General features: G+C 30.4%; 1 protein-coding gene across 1 annotated transcript in view; it reads left to right on the top strand.

The window, feature by feature from the left end:
* Positions 1-23243, top strand: part of LOC129806624 (neural-cadherin) — a 654674-nt gene that overhangs the window by 169749 nt on the left and 461682 nt on the right. Inside the window, exons 9-10 of the mRNA XM_055855343.1 lie at positions 8605-8795; positions 20701-20890. Coding sequence (XP_055711318.1) covers positions 8605-8795; positions 20701-20890 — 381 coding nt within the window. The remainder of the gene's footprint in view (positions 1-8604; positions 8796-20700; positions 20891-23243) is intronic.

Raw genomic sequence — 23243 nt, 5'->3', positions numbered from 1 at the left:
TAACAATAATGGTAAATATAATTATAATAATAAAAATAAAATAAAATAAAATTCAAATATCAATTTGAAATCTTTGGTTAACTATCTAAATCTAAAGTTTTAATGATCATAAATAAATTTGTTTTCAATCTCTTAATATTTTTATTTTTCAAAATTAAAGAAATAAATGATCTGACTTAACCCTTTTCGGATTAGTAAATTAGAAGCTTAAACACTAAAAACCGAAAAGATCAGTAAAGTATTTCAGTTTACCAGTAAAGTTATTCATTTCGATCAATAAGCAACTTAAAATTTGCCAAAAATCACCTAAAAATCATAATTTTTGACAAATAAAAATTTATATTTTCTCTTCAAAATTTAAGTAAAGTAAAGGTTTACAGTGTTAAAATATCGCAAATGATTTTTTATTCAAAATTAATAATAAATTAAATGTTATAACAATTTAATTGCAAAATTGTTATAACTGTTATAATTATTATAATAAATAAAATTTCGAAATAATATTTGTAAAATTTTGAAAGGCCTTATTGGAAGGTTTTATTTTTTAATCTTGATTACATACGTGTAATTTGTTTTCTTTTTTTGTAATTTGAAAAGAAATTTGAAACTTTGAAATATAAAAATTAAATTGATAAGAAATAGAAAAAAATTCGTAATGAAAGTTCTTTTTTGATCAAAGACTGTATATTATTGATGGATGTAATATTTTTAAATGACAATTTATTTTGATACAAATACTTGTGATGCCAGTATAGTTTATCTTTTGTTTCTTTTTATTTTTTTATTAAGAATATTGCAATATTTTTAAAAATTTAAAAATTATATGTTCTGTTCTAAATAACTAAAGGAAAGATTTACAAAGATAGTGCTAAAATATTGCAGATGTTTTTATTCGAAATAAATAATAAACTACTTGTTATAACAATTTAATTTTGGAATTGTTATAACTGTAATAATAGTTGTTATAAAATTTAGTATTTTATCTTGATTACGTACGTGGAATTTGTTTTCTTTTTTTAATTTGAAAATAAATTTGAAACTTTGAAATATGAAAAGTAATTTGAAAAGAAATAGAACAACATATTTCGTAATTAAAGTTCCTTTTCGATCAAAGACTTTATATTACTGATAGATGTAATATTTTTAACTGATAATTTATTTTAACACAAATACTTGTGATGCCAATATAGTTTATCTTTTTTTCTTATTTTTTTATCAAGAATATTTCAATATTTAAAAAAAAATTAAATTTATATTTTCTATTTTAAATAATTAAAGGAGAGATATTACAGATGTCTTTATTCAAAATAAATAACAAACTACTCGTTATAATAAGTCAATTTCGAAATTGTTATAACTGTTATAATTATTGTTATAAAAATTAAAATTTTGAAAAAAATTGTAAAATTTTCAAAGCCTTTATTAAGAAGCTTTATTTTTTAATCTTGATTATAGCCAACAACTTTTTGAAAAAGATATTTTTAAAATCTATTAGCTTAGTAAATATTAATTTGAAAAGAAATAAAACATTTTTGCAATTAAAGTTGCTCTTTGATCACAAAGATATATTTTAAAACTCCTAAAATTAAAAAAATATATATAACACAGTCTTTATTAATTTAAGAAAATAAATCAAGAAATAAAATATTTAAATAAAAATAAATTAATATTTAATAATTACGCAGTAGGGGATAGTGCCCATGCTTTGCACGGTCCCAAGCTTCATAATTACTAAATTTTTCTTATATTTCTGAATAAATGTGACTCGTCGCTCTCATGTTTTAAAAACTAAGGAAAAGTGTTTGATTTAAAAAAAATATTGCGAGGTCACATTTATCAAGAAACATAGGAAAAATTTAGTCATTATGAAGCTTAGGACCGTGCAAAGCATGGGAACTTTCCCCTATCCACATATAATTTAATATTTGGTCATATACTGTATATTAGATCCACAGGGTTCTCTGATTGGCTGGAGCTTTCAAAGCTTTCAAGCTCCAGCCAATCAAAGAACGCAATTGATCTAAAATATTTAATAGCATCAAATATTTGATTAAATGTGAATAAAGCTTTAGGTAGACGAAATATTTCTTAATTTAAGTATTATATTTTTAATTTTATTTTTAAGTTTCATTTTGATGCACCATTTTTATTTAAGTTTCTAGTTCTAATGAGACAGAAATATCTCGTGATAATTGAGATTGTAGGATATTAAAAAAAAAATATGAGAATAATATTTATTTTATTTCTTTTCTTTATTTCAAATATATTTTTCTGTGGTTTTTGTAAATGGAATGTGAAAAACCATTTTTGCCTCCGGAAGAGATGCTACCCTGTAAGTAGCAGTTTTAATGGGAAATTGTGACTCAATGTCGCGATTTTTTCTAACATTAAAGCTTTTGAGGAAAAATCTCAAAAAAGCTTCCTCAAGAGCTTTTCTTGTGACCTGTCTAAAGTAACCATCCACCAAATTCATTTAGTAATTGAATTCTTTTCAAACAAATAATTTTCTGATTTCTGTAAAAGTAATATCTGTGGTAGCCAGAAAAAAAACAATTTATCAAACTGTTTTTCAAAAAAATAATTAGGCGTACTGTCCATTGATTCCTTGTTAATTCCATTTTGTTTTTTTTTTCATTTAACATGCAGAAACAAAAATGTTTTATGTTTCATTGATGAAATTTTTAAATCACTTTTTTGTGGGTAGTGCTAAAAACACAAATCATCTCATCATTTATCATGCATTGACATTATTCACATGAATTTTCATCCATGAAACAAGTGATACAAAATGCGTACAAATTAATTTATTTTCGCATTTTGTTCAAATATTGGCCAGAGATGAGTCGACAAAAATTCCATTGATACTAATGGCAATGTCCTAATTTTTTTCCGTGTTAAATACATACACTGGAGCATTTTCCATAAAAATAAAAATCGTACAATACAATTATTCAAATGATTTGTGTGAAAGTGAATTGAATGGAAAATTTCCCATTGGCAAAAGGATTAAAAGAAAAAATATAAATTTGAATATTTATTTGAATGCTCGTGATTGTGACAATATTGCATTAAAATTATTATTCACTCTCACACAAATAATTTAAATAATTAATTTTATTCTCAAAAAAATATTTCTGCGTGTTTCAACATTTCTTTTTCATCTTTATGAATATTTTTTAACTCATAGTGTATTCAAGTTAGTGAAAATATTTCTGCTAAGTTAATTAATTTAAAGGTTATGTAGACTTGGTGATTTCCCTAATTACCACCAGAGGGCTCTGTTTAATTTTCTTAAATCTATTTTATTTATTATAGATTGAACTACCCTTCATGTTCCATTTCTATGTGTATCTTGTTCCAGTGCTTAATTTTATTTGTTATTTACATTTGATATTGGTTTTCTTTTTGCTAATTATAGGGTGCGCACAATTGCTTTTGACTGATAAAAGAGGAAATGTAAGCTACATTATAAGAGCGAGACAGTGATACAAAGACTGCTCTTAACAGTTCCGAAAAGTCGACTAAAACCTAACTACACAGAAAAGAAAATTTCGCAAAATAGCAAGGTTTGTGAATTCCTAATAGGAATTTACGAAATGTTCGTAAATCGTATAATCCACAAACAAGTTCGTAAAAGTTGGTACGTCCTTCACAAACATTGTTCGTAACATGATCACTGGATGAGCATTTCTCGTTCTTTCACAAACATTTATTAGTACATTACGAACAAATGACAAAATTTTACAAACATTTATTGTGTGTTTACAAAAATTTACGAACAAGTGTTCATTGCGAACAAAATTTGTGTAAAAAGTTCAATCACTTCAAAACTTTTTAGTGAGTTATATGATTTACGAACATTTCGTACGTCTCTAAGAGAAATTGACAAACATTTACAAACAAATTAATGATTCTTTTTCTGTGTATATGAATATTCTATTAACAATCATGCACCGTTTAGACAAGATGCTTGCAAAATTTACATAAAATTACATAATTTAGGGGAATGTATGCATGGTTCGCACAGATTGAACCTACAAACGATGTGAATTTTCTCTTCGTTTGCAAAGAGCTGACTTATCATTTCTCATCTCAATTCATTAGGTTAATAATTATCTATCTTATGGATAAGAAATGACGAACTAGCTCTTTGTAAACAAGGAGAAAATTTGCGTTGTTTGAAGGTGCACTCTGTGCGAACCATGCCAACATTCTCCTATATATTTTGTTTAGCGAGTATTTTATCGAAACATGCCACTGTGTGAGAGAGAGATAGAAATCAAGAACTAGATGCTAAAAATGACATCTTGTTCTTTGAACTGTCAAATACATAGTGATATAACCCAGCGAGCACAGTTAGTTAAAAAAGGAACTGTGCTCCCTGGAAGGACAAGCCATTTTCGGTAATTTACTTATGTGACTATATCGATCCGAAAGAGTCCGAAAACCAAAATGTAAAATAGAAGAAAAAGAAGTGGAAGTTGCTTACGGTGAACGCACAAACGCTCTTGTTTTCTGAACTTATTTCCGAAACTGTCAATGAGAGGGAGCAAGATGACTATCTAGATTTTATTCAATTTCACTGAAATAACTGAAATACGTTTACAAAACAGAAATTAATATACGTTAAACATTATGAGTTATGCACAACGCACAATAACTTTTGTTTTGTAAACATGTTTTTGACATTTCAATGAGAGTGAATGAAACAGAGATCTAGTTATCTCCGTCTCTCTTGTAGGTAATTTTGACTTGCATTTGTTCGAGAAACAACCGCTATAATTGGAGAATTTATGGTTTTGATTAAATCGTGAATGATTTCTAATATCAAGCTTAATATAAAAAAAAGTGTTGACTTTTTACGCCTAATCCGTCTTCTACGTTTATTAAAATTAGTCTACGTTTAGTGAAATGAAGTCAAATTAATTCTCTTTCTACAACGGAAATTCTTGTACATTCAAGAAGCTTCAATACTTTCCTTTGCGAAAAATATTCACCGTCGGCGTAGGATTAATGTTGATAGAACTTTCAGAAACGTCAGTCAATATTTTTTTCCATGAAAAAACACCTTGTACGAAAGTCCTAAACTTTATCGACACCGACATTTTGAGTCTTCTAAATTTGGAAATTTTATAATAAAAAAAATGTTTATTTATTTTTCATTCATAAAGTACTTAACTTTCTCATAAATGCAACTGTCTTAAAATATTTACAATACTTTTTTTTGTGGAATTAAACTTTTGCGAAGTTTGAATTTGTCGCGTCAATTTCGAGTCGTACATTCGTAATTTTTAGGTAATTCTTACTTCTGATGCTAAATAACTCACATAATAACCTACGATCGCGACGTATAATTCCCCATTTTTCGTGATTTGACGCTTTTAAAATCGTTATAAGTCTCGTTTTTGTAATTCAGACCAGGATCATCCGGCAGTAATCTTTTCATCGCATACTATTTGGGTATATTCGACCTTTAAAAGGTTTTTTATAACAATATAACTTTTGAATTCTGGTAGAAGTTAATAAATTTATTAAAAGTACGCAAATAAGGCTCGTTATAATGGAATACTTACACACTGGTAAAAATAAGAGGTTCAAATTGATTCAAATTTGATCTGTTTGCAAAGGGTAGATCATATTTCAAAATTTGAATGCACATTTATCCTAATAGAACATGTTAATTTGATCCATATTTTGCAAAAAAAATATTGTCAAAAGCAAGTTTCTCCAAAAAAAAGTAACAAAAAATTTTGTCAAATTGGTATATAATATCCCTTTGGCAAAATTTAAACAAAATCTATTTGTCCACTTAGCAAAGCCTTTTCACATTACAAAAAAAAAAGAGGTTTGTAAAGTGAACAAATGGAGTCTATTAAAAGTTTCTCAGGAATATACTTTTCTCACTTTAACAAAATTCGTATTTCATTACTTTACTTCATATTCCTAAAGAACAAACAAGTTACAAACCTTGCTTTTCAGGTTACATGGCTCTGTAGGGTCTTGCTAAAAATTTTTTACTAAGCAATATTAAGATGCAAATGCTACTTGGGTATTTGCAATAAACTTTCTTTTGTTTACAGAGGAAACAAATTGAAAAATTGCTCCTAGGGTAAAGTGATAAAAGTTTTAAAGGTATAGTGATAAAAAGTGATAAAAAAGGGATTTTTTCTTGATAAATACAGTACAAAATTTGTTCTTAAGCACAAGGAACCAAATTATAAAACTAAAGTACTAAAAATATACAAATAAAAATGAAGTACTAAATTTGTCAAGAAAAAAAGCCCTGTCCAACTTGTACCTTTGTCCAACTTGCAGCACTTTACCCTAAATGTTTGTGAATTTAAACTACGCAGTAAAAAATTTTCAGCTACATTACAATGATTTTCATTGTAAATTTTACATAAACATGTAATCGTGTATACTGATACACTGTTGGGTAATTTGTACACATTTTGCCTGAAAACTGTGTAATTTGTACACATTTTGCCTGAAGACTGTGTAATTTTATGCGAAATAATGTAAGAACATGTACACAACTGTGTAATCATTCGCAATTAGTTACATAGTTTACCATTACATAAATTTAAATTACACATTTTTAGATTGTGCGTTTTGCTGAAATACATATTTGAGTAACTTTACTAGAATAATCATGGTAAAAAAAACAAACCAACGATTATCCCTGTAATCTTTTTTTACTGTGTAGGGTTTATGAAATGTTCGTAAAAGGCCTCTACTCATTAGGAGTAATTTTTGTCAAAAAATCCATTTTTGACAGAAGTTTGATGGCTTCACATACAGCGCTGCAGGAAATTTCCTTGAAAAAAAAAAAACAATTTTTGACGAAAATTGTTCCAAATAGAGGCCATAAATCGTATAACTCTTGATAAAGTTTTTAAAAGTTAGTACTTTTCACTAACATTATCCGAATAGGAACACTTAGGCATTTTTGTTCTTTTAAGGCCTCTACACATTGGGAGATATTTTCGTCAAAATTGTGTTTCTGAAGGAAATCGTCTACATTGCTGTAGGTGGAAACGTCAAAGTTCTGTTAAAAACAAACTTTTTGACGGAAAGTGCTCCCAATTTGTACTCTGAAAAAATGTCTTGCTAAACGAACAAATGCATTTTGTTGAAATTTTGTCAAAAGTATGTTACTGACCAATTTGACAAAACTTTTTCATGCATTTTATATGGAAAAACACCCTTTTTACAAATTTTTAACAAGATTCAGTTGGCCGCCGATTTGATAAAACTCTTCCATATTCTGTATGGAAGAACATCCTTTTTACAAACTTGTCTTGTTAATTTGAGGAAACATTTTTTTTCAGAGTAGAGACCTGTACAAACTTTTGTTCGTAAATGTTCGTAAACACACCGAGAAATGTTTTTATAATTTTGTCATTTGTTCGTAAATTTTTGTCAGAAAATTAAATATGAACGAAGAAATGCAAAACAAACAAAAGTTTGTTTTTTCTTCTTTTACAAATATTTTTGTCTGGCAAAACTTGACGAAAAAATACAAAATTACACAAACATTTTTTGTGTAATTTTGTGTGAAAATACTCATCAAGTGATCATGTTTGGAACAATGTTTGTGCAGAAAATACAAAGAGTGACGAACTTCATTGGTTATACGATTTACAAAAGTTTCGTAGGGGGAGGTGGGGCTACTTTGAGCCGTGGGGCTATATTGTTATACGTTTTTTCTCATATTTCTAAAGCAGAGTTGTTCAAGAACCGTTGAAACCAAATTAACGTCAAAATAAGTTTACTCAGGTAGCGTTTTGACCATTGACGAACAAGCTTTATTTGACGTTTTTTTGGGTTTCAAACAGTTCTTCCACACCTCTGTTCTAAAGGAAACTGGGTTTTAACATGACGTAATTTGGATAGATAAAATAATTGTGGATCTAAATAAAATAATTGTAAGGACCAGCTTCATTTCGAAATAGGCGAAAAAGTCGTATAACAATCTAGCCTCACAGCTCAAAGTAAGTCTAAACTTAGTCTTAAACTATGTCCCCAGTAGAAATTCACACAAGATATTTTTTTCTGTGTAGTAAACATAGTGAATATAGATAAGTTCGAATTGCTTTTTTTAAGCAAGTTTCCAAAAACATTTCAACAGAACAAAAGCAATTGTGCGCTGCCCATTATAATGATATTTTTGGTTTTTCATTTTAGGATATTGAAATTTTTATTTTTATTTTAATTTTCCTCATCCATGTCCTTGTCTGTCTTATTGTATTTTGTTTTGTCGTTTTTTCCTTTATTTTTTTTCTCCTCGTCTGTCGCGTTTTTTTGTGTTTTCGCAAATTAATTAAAACGAAATAATGATAAACAGGTGAAGGCCACTGTAAACAAAATTAAAGAGAAAAAAAGAAATTGCGCTACTCGATTGAAGGTGTGTCAAAAAGGAGAGAAAGAAAACAAGGGAAAAAGTGCAATTTAACAGTCGTGAAGTCCTCTAAATAAGTTTCAAAAAAAAAGTGTTTTAATGAGAAAAATTAGCTGAAAAAAATTTGTATTGTTTTGTTTATTGAATTTTATTTGTTGCTTTTCTTTTTTTCTGTTCACACCCCGCCATCTTTGTGCGAACAGCGAGATAGATACCGACTGAGGGTTCGTGCCTCTGATAAAGGGGAACCACCTTCGTACGCTGATGTCGACGTTGAATTAGATGTGGTCGACAGAAATAATAAACCGCCAATTTGGGATAAGAGTATTTACGGCCCCATTCACATTAAAGAAAATGTCACTGTTGGTACGGTTGTTACATCAGTTAAAGCAAGGTTGGTATCCAACAACAAACGCCACACAAAAAAAGCATTAACAACAATATCACAAAAAGAACTTTTTTGTGATACATTTTTTGGGGGATGGTTTGAGGGTGAAGTAAGAGAGCTTTTCCTTGGAGGGTTTGTGTGTATGAGAGAAAGCTCTCTTAGTTTCTACATTCAATCCCCAACGTTTTCTCCCCATTCATCGAATCCTCAGAAAACTCTATATAAACCCCCATTCGCCCCTTTGAACATAACAAACTCAACCCTCTGACTTGAGAAAATCTCTTCAAAGAAAATCCCCTTTAGCCCCCCGCCCCTCAACAACTTTCCTGTAATGTAAGTATCTGCCAGTGCATTAAAACAGGGTGACCATTTGAGTCAGAAGGAGTGCTCGTGAGTACTGCATCGGTATATACCATATATTTCTCTATTAACTAAATATTTAATCCAATGGCTAATGCTGAAGAGCTCAAGGATGTCAATCTCAAAATCACAATACTGAGTCCTCTCTTTCTTCCATCAAAAGCTTAGTACAAATTTGACATCCATTGACCTCATCAGGATACAAAGAGCGAGAGAGTGTCCCTCCCCCTATATAAATTCTAATTTCCATTAATGATTTATTTAGCTAATGAGTGGTTTAATTTGATGTGTGGAATACTAACAAGCTATGTATTTTTGGAGGCATCCTGGACTGCGCTAGTGAGAGCTTTTAAAACAACTACATTACACTGCAAAACATTTTATGACATCAACTTTTTGCGATAATTTTTTTTTTGACAAAAATTTCACCATTTGGAAATTTTTGTTTGGGGCTTTGGGGCCAATTGGGAAGCTCTTCAGAGTGCTTTAAAATCAACAAAACAATTCTAAACTAATTAAATTGATATATAATAAATTGTTAGATAAATTGTTCTTCGATTACTCAATAAAGTATTTTTATTAGACCGCTTTGATATAAAAGGAAGGTTTGTTGTTAGTTATCGACGATTCGATACTCCTATCCAAGACCGTTCCAAAATGGTTTAATTTTTTAAAATCTATTCAGCGGTTTTCCCAATAAAACACTTTGTATTTACTTTTTAGCTGAAAAAGTTCTAGAGAATTCAACTCCAGTTAATGGTTGAAGATTTTTTGACAATAAATTTTTAGAAACGGTCATATTTACCGTAAATGCAGGTAACATGGTCCCTTACGAGTGACTTTGACACCCCCTGTTCATAAGCTTTTCTTTAATTTGAAAATGTGAATATGGTTTTGATCGATCAGACATCGTAGATCGGATCGGTAAAGACCATTCTTCTGTTCCAGAATTCAGAACTTAAGGATGATTTTTACCGATCCGATCTACGATGTCTGATCGATGAAGAAACGTTTTCGAATTTATAGAATCTAGTATTCAAGGAGAGTCCTTACCTATCCGATCTACCATGCCTGATCGATGAAGACCATTTTTACACTTTCGAATTTCTAGAATATAGAATTCAAGAGGAGTCTTTGCCGATCCGAACTACCATGCCTGATCGATGAAGACCATTTTTACATTTTCGCATTTCTGGAATCTAGAATTCAAGGATGGTCTTTACCGATCCGATCTACGATTTCTGATCGATGAAGATCATTTTTACACTTTCGAATTTATAGATCTAGAATTCAAGGCTCGTGTTACCGATCCGATCTACTATGTCTGATCGATGAAGACCATTTTTACAGCTTCGAATTTCTAGAATATAGAATTTAAGGATGTTTTTTTACACTTTCGACTTTCTAGAATCAAGAATTCAAGGATCGTCTTTATCGATCCGATCTACGATGTCTGATCGATGAAGACTATTTTTACACTTTCGAATTTCTAGAATCTAGAATTCTAGTATGGTCTTTAACGATCTGATCTACGATGTCTGATCGATGAAGATCATTTTTATACTTTAAAATTTCTAGAATCTAGAATTCAAGGATGGTCTTTACCGATCCGATCTACCATGTCCGATCAATTAAGACTATTTTTACACTTTCGAATTTCTAGAATCTAGAATTCAAGGATGGTCTTTACGGATCCGATCTACAATGTCTGATCGATGAAGACCATTTTTACACTTTCAAATTAAAGAAAAGTTCACGAACGGGAGGGTGTCAAAGGCACTCGCTGGAGACAAAGTCATCCGTACTTACGGTAGGTTTCGACGAAACACCTTACATTGTTAATTTAAACTTAATGATGACTCTGTCTATACGATGACGGCAGAAATAGTATTGCCTGATGAAAATATGCCAGGATAGCGCCATATAGAGGAAAGCGCGTTACCTTCGGACGACTCAAGCTTCAAACAACTCAATTTTTTCAAGTTTTTCTGATGGATTTAACTCATGGCTCTTATCAGGAAATTTAAGGTATTCGACTAGCTATTAAATTATGATACTATAATGAGAAAAAATGATTGAGAACATATTGCAAAAAATTATTTTTTTGATAATTGAGTCGTCCGAAGGTAGCACGTTCTTCTCTACAGTGCACAATGTTAATGCAAAGAGTTGCCTAATTTAATTAATTATAATTTATTGCAATTGGCAGAAATTTAATTTAAATATCAGCAAAAAATTTTGCATATTGTTATAGAATTGAAACTATTTAGAGTGTAGAGTTTCTGCACCTAAATAGAATACCTGAAAAATATGATAAATATAACACAATAATTTGAATCAGGTGTTTTATTATTTCCCTGTATTTAACAAGGGGCATAATGGTAATAGCTTTATATTATTTGAAGCTTTCAAACTAAGGCTTTAATTATATTAAAATATATTTAAATGGAAAATAAAGCTATTTCAATTTATAAATTATTATAAAAATCGATATTGGGTATTCTATTCTGCATGTTATTTTATTATAGGGAAAGGTAGGGGTGTTTACTGATTATCTTTGAGACTGTTTAAGAAAAATAAGATAACTCGTAAATAAGAAAGTAGGATTTTAGGCTGAGAAGAGACGATTTCGGTCAATATTTAGGTAAGATACCCGAGAATGTTCGACAACGAAACAACTTCGCGCAAAACTTGGAATACAAGTTTGTATTTATTTTTTTTCTTATTTTATTATCATTAATTGATATCTAAAACCATAAAATATAAGTCAGGAAGTATTTTATTAGAAAAAATATATTATAATGCCAATTAAAAACCTTTTGTAATATCAAGAATATTTTTTGATTATAAAAAAATTAATGTAATTGTTTAAAATTTGAAAATATTCAAAAGACTTAAGAGAATACGGATTTTTTTTAATTTGAATAATAGTGATAATGCTCACATTAAAAGAAGCAAAAAATCATTTTGAATTGATTAAATTATTATTTTTTTTTTGTAAAAAAATCTGTTTTTGAAAAATATTTCACATATTTTAGAGAACAAAAGAAAACACTTCACCAAGTTTATAAATTAGTAATTTGAATAAATTCAAATTAGTTAATTAATTTCACTTAACAAAAGATACCTTTAAGAACGTTTGGTACACTGGTTTCTCAAAAAAATTGTATTGCTTGAAGTGAAGTGAATTTTCTGACTCAAAATTGTGGCCCTGTCGTCCTTAAAGGATTTAAGGATTTTTGAAAAGAATTATTACGAAAGTATTGAAATTGAAATTGAAACCCTGTTAGCTTTAATAAAAAGAAACCAACCAATTGCTTTTTTTTCAATTCTTCTAGTTTTGATTCTTTAATAATCAGATCTATTGTGATGCTTAGCTTTTCTGATCAGCTCAGATCATCTTATTCTTCACAGATTGTACGTTCTGAAAATTTCAAAACGGAAAATTCAAGTCACCATTTTCGGATCCGCCCGTGCCTTTTAAAATATCTACTAAAGCGTACTATCATGTATTTTTCATTAATTTTTCTTAAAACCGGTTCTAAGGTCGTTTGAAAGTGTTTTTTATGATTTATCTCGAAATATGCTTTTCGGGGTGTTTTATTTTATGATCATCTGAGAAAAACTGTAACATGCCATGCATTGTCTAATTCTATCCGTAGCTAATTTTGCATCGGTCGCCCCTATATTGTAAACTAAAAAAAATATGGTAATCGATTAAAAAAAAGAACTCCAGAAATCAATGGCTTAGTTTTGAGGAAGATTTTCTTTTCAAGGTGCTTATGCCCAACGCACAATAACTTTTGTTTTGTAAACATGTTTGTGACATTTCAGTGAGAGTGAGTGAAATCTAGATCTAGTCATCTCGCTCTCTCTCATAGAAAATTATGAAATCATATTTACAAACAAAAGTTATTGTGCGCTGAGAATTAAAATAAAAGAAAAATAAATAAATAAATAAATAAATAGATTCACTCTGGAACCATTTTTCTCTGGATTCTTTCTTAATTTTATCGTATTAAATTAACTTTTTAGATAAATTCAAATTATTTAACGAGAAATTTTATTGATATATTACCTAAACCATTTCTTTAATTCTGTTCATATTTCAGGATTAATAAAAGTCATCTATACTCCTCAAATGTACATATTCGAAGAATTTGACTGTAATTATAATTTTTAGTAAACCACCTATAAATAGTTTGTGGTCCTACATTGTTTAATATAGTCGATAAAGTCCATTAAGTAAGAGCGTAGTCGGCATAAATCGCAGTAGACTTCGAATATCGAAGTATTTTTTTATAAAGTGATAGATAGCGTTGTTTTCGTGAAAGCTTTGTCATAAAATATTCAGTTGACATCTAATTCTAACACACATTTCTAAAAGAAGGCATGCTTGTGTAACAATAGCACTATTTTGAACATCTAAAAGGCATACAAAATTATCAGATCTTTTTATACTTCAGATTTCTAAGAAATTCACAAGTTTTAACCTCAAAAAATTGACAAATGTAAGGTAAAGTGCTCTCAAGTCGACCGGTTCCTCCCTACCGGTAGAGTTATTTATTCAATTTATTTATATTTTCATTAATATTTGGCGTATAATCTAACCTTAATACAGTAGAGCCCCGCTATAGGCTATCGCTCCACAGTCCACAATTTATCAACCGTAGATTTCAAAACACTGATTTTAAGTTGGGTTATGTTTTTTAGTACGCAACATGCAATGTTGTCATAATTATTTTAATATTTTTAGCAAACTTTATTGAGTAGTTGTGATAATTGTGATCCATAATAAAGAGAGTGAGGACAAGTACCACAATCGCAAAGAAAGTGGAATTTGTCGAGCAATTTCAATACTAAAAGTCGTTGATAATTTTAAAATATGACATGGACTATAGTGCGACCCAAGTGTCAAAACTGGAACCAAATATGGACTATAGCGGGGCTCCATTGTATTTTGAACATCTAAAAGGCACATGTTCTAACCTAAAAAAATTTGACAAATGTATACTATAAAAAGCTTTTCCATTAGGACTTTATTTTTGCATAAATGTGTGATAATAATTTTATGTTAGAAGACCTGACTGAATAAGTACCAGAATATTTGTCTTTTCATGTTTGAGGTTATGTTAATCATAACCTTAAATTTCAAATTAATCTATTTAACTGACAAATTTTCTTTTGGAGATCATTAAACTTTATTTCGGGAAATGGTTTCTGAAAAATCATTTTAAAATATTTTGTGTCGATTTTCCTGTTTAATATCCTACTTTCTTTAAATATTTTGTCTAACGTATGATTAATTTGAGAAACAACATGCTTCCAGCTACAGAAATAACTTTCAACATTTCCTACTTTAGTTTGTATAAATATTTTCCATGTTGAAAATTTTCCATTTCTCTGGGAAAGCTCAAAACTCTCAATGAATGCAAAATAATGCGTCTACTGCATATTTCATTTGGGGTAAAGTTTGATAATTTTATGAACATAACATATCTTATAAAATTCTATTTAATTCATGGAACTTTTTTCCAAAATAAATTTTACTAATACTTGAGTATTTAAGGAGAAATTACATTTGCATATTCAGACGAGGGTTGTGTGAATTGAAGAACAATTTCTGACAAATTGCGATAAAACTTCATTTCCGAACTTGGGTTGATGAAGTCTTTATCTTTTGGATTTAGATATGTCCAACTTTGGGATAGTTAGAATTGTTTTGATATGAAAATGCACTCTGGCTAGAGCTCTCTCTTGATCCCGGAACTTTGATAATAAACTTTATATAATAATTATGTTTTCCTTCTGTCTCACTCACGAAATATATTTAATAAACGATTTTGATTTTTTTTTTACAAATTAGTCTGTAGAAATTATAGAGACTGTTTTTTTGCTTGCTAAAACTAATTTTTGCATACAACAGCGGCCAACGAGAGAAGAACATCGAATTTTCATTCTAATGCAAAATTTTTCCAAATGAACCTGTTTTTTGATGGTGTTTAATTTTTTTTTTTGTGAAAGAAAAAGACGCTCTAATTTAGCATCTAATTGCGAATTGTTTGTTTTTTGATTTTGCCGCGTTGTGTGACGATTTTCGCGATTGCCGGACAACAGCGTGAGACGTATAAGTTAGAGGCGATGGCCCAGGATAAGGGCTACCCGCCCCTGTCTCGAACGGTCGAGGTGCAAATAGACGTTGTCGATAGAGCCAATAATCCACCTGTGTGGGACCATAATGTTTACGGTCCGATTTACGTCAAGGAAAATATGCCAGTTGGCGGAAAAGTGGTTTCAATTAAGGCCAGGTCTGTGTGGTTTTTACTTCTTCATGCAACTAATAATATTAATATTTGTTTCACTGTTTGCTTTCACCATATTTGCCAATTAATTTTTCTTCACCTTCCTTCAAATCCGTACCCCTCACTTTACTCGTATTCAGTAGAACCTTTTTGAGATGTGATTTCTTCATCTTGCTCCCTCAATTATGGCAATTTACCTTTTGATTTAAGGGAGCAATATGACGAAATGTGTGTTTATTTTATTTGATTTCATGCACCAAAATTGAGAGGGAAAACACTGAAAATCCGGAAATTGTGAAACTTATTTAATAGAATTTCTTTTGGAGGAATAACTCCAATATTTACCAAAGTCATTGTACAAATACTAAAGCGATATTTGGTTAGGGGAGACCGGGGTGGAATTAGCGAATAGGAATAGGAATTCATTGAATAGGAAGGGAAGTATATACTTCGAATAAAGAGTGGTTTTCTCAATATTTCTTCGAAGGCAAACTATAAGATACTACTATCTAATACTATATGTGGGTAATTCTCCCCCGGTCTCCCCTATACTTCTACTGATGACCTTTGTTTGAACTCCTTACATTTATCACTTCAGGTGCCTTAAAAGTTTGACAACACAACGAGGATCTCCCTTTTATAAACTTTTTACAAAAATCGTTTTAAACTTCTTTCAAGCAATTAAATAATATCAAATTCGGTTTAGAAAGATTGAAATTCGATTAGAAATCAACTTAGAGCACATTACCATTTAGATTTTATTGGCGCTGGCAAACCTTTTCAATTGAGTGAATTTCCATCGATTGAAAATTTACTTCTTTTTCTTTCAAACTGAAATAAGATATATTTGTCTCTTTCTGCCAAATGAAAATTGGAATTTCAATTTCATTTTCAATTTCAATTCCAATTTTCATTTGATCGAAAGGGACAGCTGTATCTAATTTCAGTTTGAAAGAGTGAGAGAGGTAAAATTTTAATCGATTGAATTTCACTCAATTGAAAAGGTGTGCCAGCGTCATATGAAATTATTTGCTGACAAAAAATTTCGATTGCTGACTAAATTATTCAGAACGCTGAATTACAATACGTTAAGCAATCAAATATGAAATTAGGTTCGTAATACCTCCATCGTGCCTTTCAGATCAGGAATATTTCATGAAAATAAAATTAACCTATTTTTCTTTCTCAAAAGAATTCCACCCAAAAGAAGAAGACAGATATATGAAAATTTTTTGAGAGAGAAATAGAGATGAATATTGATTTTATGAAATTTTTCTGATCTACAAGATATGGCGGGGCGATAAAAATTTAAAATTAGACTAATTCTCAATTTAAACTTCTAAATTGACTGAAGTTATCTTGCTGCAAACACTAGCATTGTCATTTGGTGAAATTAGATTTGCTGACATAGAATTTTGGCTGCTGAGTAAGCCATTTAGATCGCTGAATTTGCATTGGTACCCTACGTACCTTTGCAATGAAGTGCCCTAAAAGTTTGTTAAATCAGTGGAAAACACGTACTACGAACTCGTCTTGTCACGCTACGATAAAATTGACAATGTACAATGTACAATTAAGCAGAAAACAAATAAAATTTGGTTAGGAAAGATCGTATTCGATCAAAATACAATTTAGAACTCTAAAAACGGTGAAATTAACATACAATAACCATTATGCTTTCGATTATTTGAAATTAGATTTTCTGACAAAGAATTTTGGTTGCTGACTAAATTATTTAGATTGCTGAATCTCAGTATGTATCTGACGTAGTTTTCAATGAAATATCCTAAAACATTTTTATAATAAGCTTCAAAGGACGGAGATTTCAGTTTGATAACCTTTTCACAAATATCTTTCCAAAGTTTATTCTTTAAATCAAATTAATGTCATCGTGTTACAATAAAATTGGCATTGTACAATTAAGTACTAAATTCAAATTTGGTTAGGAAAATCGTATTCTATAAATAATTTTGATTTTTCAAAATTAAATTTGCTGAAAAGTAATTTTGCTTGCTGACAGAATTATTTAGATTGCTGAATTTCAGTATGTATCTGACGTAGCTTTGCAATGAAATATCGTAAAATATTCAGTGGCTAACAGGACAGGGATTTCAATTTGACAAACTCTTCACAAGTATTCTTCCAAATTATATTCTTTAAATCAAATGAATGCCATCGTATTACAATTATATCGGCATTGTGTAATTCAGCAGGAAAAAAGTAAATTTGTTCAGCGAAGAATGAAATTCGATCACTACTCAGTTTAGATCTCTAAAAACAGTGCAATAAACATGCTGTGAATATTACACTTTTGATTTGATGAAATTAGATTTGCCAATGCAATAGTTTCGTTGCTGACTAAATTATCTAGATTACTAAATTTGCGTAAGTGCATAACATAGCTTTGTAATAAGTTACCTTAAAAATTTGTGAGATCGCTGACCACATACCATATAGTACTACAATATTATTATCATAATTAAGCAATATCACAAAAGAATTAAGGAATAATTCAAATTTAGATAACAAAGAATCAAATTCGATCCTTATTCAATTTATAACTTTAAAGGGAGCGAAAACACCACGCTGCAAACTTTACCATGTAAATTTGGTGAATTTAGATTTGCTGACTAAGAATTCTCGTTGCCGATTAAGTTATTTAAACCGCTGAATTTGTGTAACTGTCCTCTGTAACTTAACAAATTTTGAAAGTATCATTTGCCACTTGAACAGACCTTTAATATTTTTCGCCGGATAGCCTTTTAGAATAGGCCTTTTAATTTCTTGTCACCTTGACGTTTTTTTTCAACGTTCAGCCAAACACGAATTCAGCATATGAGTTGGTAAATGATAGCTACCGATGTTTCAAAAAGTGAAAATGGATTCAATCTAAATTTCCACAGCAATTTCTGTTCTGATGTTACTAAGACAATTTCTAGATCAGAAAAATTTCATTCAATCAATATTTTTAAGTCATTTTTTCACTCTTCTTCTTATGAGCATCAGACCAAATTAAATTTAGATTTGAGCGCGAAGGTTTGGAATGGACATAAGCAAATTTTTGAAAAAAAGAAAGGAAATTTTGATTTCTTAATTTTGATGTTTTCGATTTCAAGTACACTAGTTTAGAAGCTGTCATGGAAGTAAATTAAATTGAATTTAAACTAAATTAGATTAAAAGTCGTGCTGATGTCCTGAATTTAGATTTTAGTTGAGATTGAAAATTAAATGATCATTGGCGACGCCCAAATGGCAAAAAATCACAATTTCGACCAAACTAAATTAAATTGAAGTTGAACTAAATTAAACTAAAAGCTGTGCAAGTAATATGAATTTAGATTTTGATTTAGATTGAAAGTTAAATAACACAGGCGATGTAATTTTGGTCAAATTAAATTGACATTAAAATAAATTTAATAAAAAATGTGTCAGTAACGTGAATTCAGATTTTGTTTTAGAATGAGAGTAAAATAAATAAATTAGATTAAAAGTCGTACCGATGGAATTAATTCAGAATGAGAGTTAAATAATCATAAGCGATACCCAAGTAGCAGAAAGTGAGGTACAATTTTAGTCAAAATAAATTAAACTGAAGTTGAACTAAATTAAAATAAAAACTGTGCAGGTAATATGAATTTAGATTTTCGTTTGGAGTGAGAATAAAATGACACAGGCGATACTCAATTGAGAGAAATGAAAGCGTAATTTTGCTTAAACTAAATTAAATTAATGTTGAACTAAATTAAATTTAAAGCCCATACCATTAATTTAGATTTTGATTTAGAAATTGATTTATCGTAAGAGTGAAATGGCATCAGGTGATACCCAAATGACAGAAAGGGAGGCACAATTTTTGTCAAACAAAATTAAATGGAAGTCGAACTAAATTAAAATAAAATCTGTGTAGGCAGCATGAATTTAGATTTGGATTTAGTGTTAAAATGAAATGACAAGTTATTTTATAAGCAGTTTTCTATAAACCTATTTTCGAAACTGCTTATCAGCGTGAACATGATAGCTAGATCTAGATTTCAGTCACTCTTGTTGAATTTGTCAAAGTAACATTTCCAAAACAAAATTGATTTTTGTTTTGTAAAAATTAGTTTTACATTTCAGTGAGAGTGAGTGGGACTTAGATCTAATCATCTCCCTTACTCCCAACAGATGTCATGTAAATGTCATTTGACAGCGTCAACTTGACAGATGACCCGAGTAGTTTGACAAATCTAACAATTCTAACTAAATTTTCGTCTTTTTTGACGTATCTGCAATGTGTCAAAAAAAAGAAGTTTCACATTTTCCGAATTGTCAGTGTGGGTAATGCGATTTTCCTAATCATTCTCACCAAGTAACATTTCCGTTTGCGTGTGTCTCAGTCACTAAATAATACCAATGAGTATCCCAAAGATTCTCATCGACTTTTTCGCGGGAGGTAAGTCTCAAAAATCCCACCATGTCCCCCTTTAAAAGTCCCTCGTTGCCCTGGGAATTATTTTCTAATACCAAGTAAAAGTTTAGAATTTAATTGAATTCTTCAGATGTTAATAGAGTTTCAGTGAAATTTTCACACAAACAATTCGAAAACCATATCCATTCCCTCCCCGATTTTCTGTTTTTTACAAAAGGACCACATTGAGTTGGGTGTACATTTTTCCGGAGGGAGTTTCCGTACCTTGGGCAATAGTTTTTTTGAGATCACTCACTTAATCGTGTCATGTCTTAATTTTTGTATTTTGTGGCATGATATCGCTATAGAGTGGTTGTTTTTGTCGTCAAAATTTTTATTTTTAAATTTTTTTGTGTCTCGATGTTGCAAAAGTTGAGACAGCGTTGTTGATATAGATTCAACGCCAAATCTTTTTTGGTCTCTGTCTTTTGACCTAGTTGTTGTTCTTTTTCCCTTAATTTTTTTGCACAAATTTTTTGGAGAGCTTTTTTGGAAATGGAACGAGCTTTTGATTTTTGGTTCCACAACAAATATTTTTTCTCATAATTCTTTTAGTTGGTTGTTGAAACATTTTTTTGTGAAAACACATCGAGAAAAACATTTCAATTTTTCATTTTTTTTAATAAATTTTGTTTTGGTAAACAGAACTTTATTAATATGTGATATTTTCTCTGTTTATTTTCCTTTTCACACGGTGTTTCTCTATGTATTTCCTGAAAAAAAATGCATCCTCCGTGATAAACAACTTACAACGGAAAATATTGCATTTTTCTGCAAATGAAAAATATTTGCTGGTGATTAGTTCGGGCATTGAAGGAAATCCGACGGTGTTCTATCGACTTATGCCAGGTTCAACGGCACAAACCAACAAATTTCACACCTTCTACCTACAACAGAGACCAGACAATGGGGATACGTGGGCAGATATAAAAGTCAATCATCCATTGGACTACGAGAGTATAAAGGAATACAATCTCACTATACGAGTTGAGGTAAGCAATTTTCTCTATTTACTGCTCTTCATGTTATTTTCCAGCAATAAATTTAATATGGGATTCAATCCTGAAAATGGATACAGTGACAAATATTTCTCCATTCCATATAAATTTTCTATTATGAAAATTCCTGGGAAATGTAGTTGATTCACTTTTACCGCAACAAAAGGCTATAAATTGCAAAATCTCATTTGGTTTGCTTTTTGGCTTAACCTAATCATGGTGCTAACCAACATCAATGGATTCCACATGCATTTTATATTTGTTTTTCAATGAGTTGAAATTTTACTATCCAAGGGGTAACTCATTTCGGAGACTCGAGATAGTCTGATCAAGGAACTCAGGGAAACCTATACATTTTCAGGGAACCGTGAACTCGGAGGCTCGCTGATTCCTTATGAGTTACCTCTTGATACTACCTAAGCAACAAAATAAGGGTAAAATAGCCTGCGAATATAGCAGTGACTTGGAAGGTCTACATTACACATTCAGAAATCAGCTATAGTTTTCTCGTACTAAAACCGTTAATCCTGCCACAAAATTCACCAGGGCTAACTTTATTTACGAAAATCTTACGTTAATTTTACCTTACCCTATTTTTATATTCTGTATTCAGTAACAGATGGCGTTGTTAGTGATATTATTATCCTAAGTAGAGTGAGTAAAGTCTCGCTTACCTGTTGCTTTAGGATCACGAGTTAATTCGGACGTCAAACCGTTTGAAACCCTACGACTTTTTTCATCGTCATATTTACGTCGGTAACTAACCTTCAGAGCAAAACAGTGCAGTGGGAACCCAGAGAGCATTTTCTGACCAATTCGAAAATTTGACAAAATATTGTCGAAATACGCTCGACAGACTCATAGATTTCGGTTTAATTTCGTCGATTTGGCCAAGTTTTGCTTATTGGGAAAGTTCTATAATAAAGAACAGATAATCCTAACCGGCTTATGTAGGTGAGATTTCTTACGTGAGCTAACACGGATTGCTTACAAATTCGATTTAGAGCTGAAGTTGGGTGACGATATGCAGGAAATTTGAGTCAAATTCGTGAAATAATACAAATTTTGTATTTAAACCAAAATATCAAGGATTTGAACTGACAAAAAGTGATATATGATTGAAATGTAGACCAGAAGGGGAATTCTCTAACTTTGTCATATGACAAATTTTCGTGTTAAATTAGGGAGCAGGACAACATTAAAATTCACTAATTATCGAATGGCCATTGCAAGAAGCTTTTCAAAGCTTTTAGTAACTTGTACGAGTAGGATTTGTGATTATTTCTTCCGGATTTTACACGTAAAAAATTTAAATTTGTCACATGATATTGTCATACTGTTACAGAATTCCCCTACAGAATCTGCTCTATAATTTAGCAAAAGAACTTGATGTTATTAGTTGCTCAGGAACCGAGATAAATAAGTTTATTTGTTTTTGAATTGATTTTTTTACTCTAGCACCTCTAGTGTCCATATGACGAACTTTGATTACGTCTTAGAAATGTTGAATTTTGTGAAACCTTTCATTTTAACCTCATTTTAAATGAAATAGTTGAATAAAAGCGATCATATCATCATATCAGTACCTGTGTACTTTCTCAGCGCCATTATTGGAAAAACTCAATTTTTTTACACTGAAACGGCAAAATCGGAGAGATAGCGTAGTCTGAGCGTAAAATGAGGTATGGACGAAATGTAGACACAAATGTCTTCTACAATTATGTCACAGTAATCATCAAAATCTGTTCTGCGACAGTCGAGATAATTGAGGTTATGTGATATTGAAATTGTTTTTTGAGTGTGGCGCCCGTAGTGTTGGTTCTACGAAGTTCAAATGTTTTAGAATGTTGTAGCGCTTTGCCAGACCTTTAATTTGCATCTCTACTCGGCAAAATCGGTCGAATAGAACCGGAGATATGGTGTTTTGAATTTCATGAAATTTAATTTCGTGACGCTATCTCAGCGCCACCTGTAGTGACTTTTTGAACTTCCACCTCCAATGAAGATCTTCAGATCTAAGGGTAAGATGCACGAGATCTATAAGATGACGTGGTTGCCATTTTAATTTGACGTTTCTGTCCGCCATTTTAAATAACTGTCAAAACCTAAAACTTGTCCTATTGGGCTGAAATTTTAGTATATTATAGCTCATGTAAATACCTTTTCAAAATGTATTTTTGTTCCGACTCAGGTCGTACAATTACTTATACACAGAGGCTCAAAGTTTAAAATTTTGAAATATTCATATTTTGGTGATCTTCATTTTCTAATCCTCAAATTTGAAACCTAAACGAAATGTCTCAGTAACCATTTAACATGGTTGAGGCATTTATTTCATATGTTTATT

This window comes from Phlebotomus papatasi, chromosome 3 (assembly GCF_024763615.1).
Source record: "Phlebotomus papatasi isolate M1 chromosome 3, Ppap_2.1, whole genome shotgun sequence".
Classification (NCBI taxonomy): Eukaryota; Metazoa; Arthropoda; class Insecta; order Diptera; family Psychodidae; genus Phlebotomus; species Phlebotomus papatasi.
The sequence above is the reverse complement of the archived record's forward strand: the minus strand, read 5'-3'. Positions and strand labels throughout refer to the sequence as shown.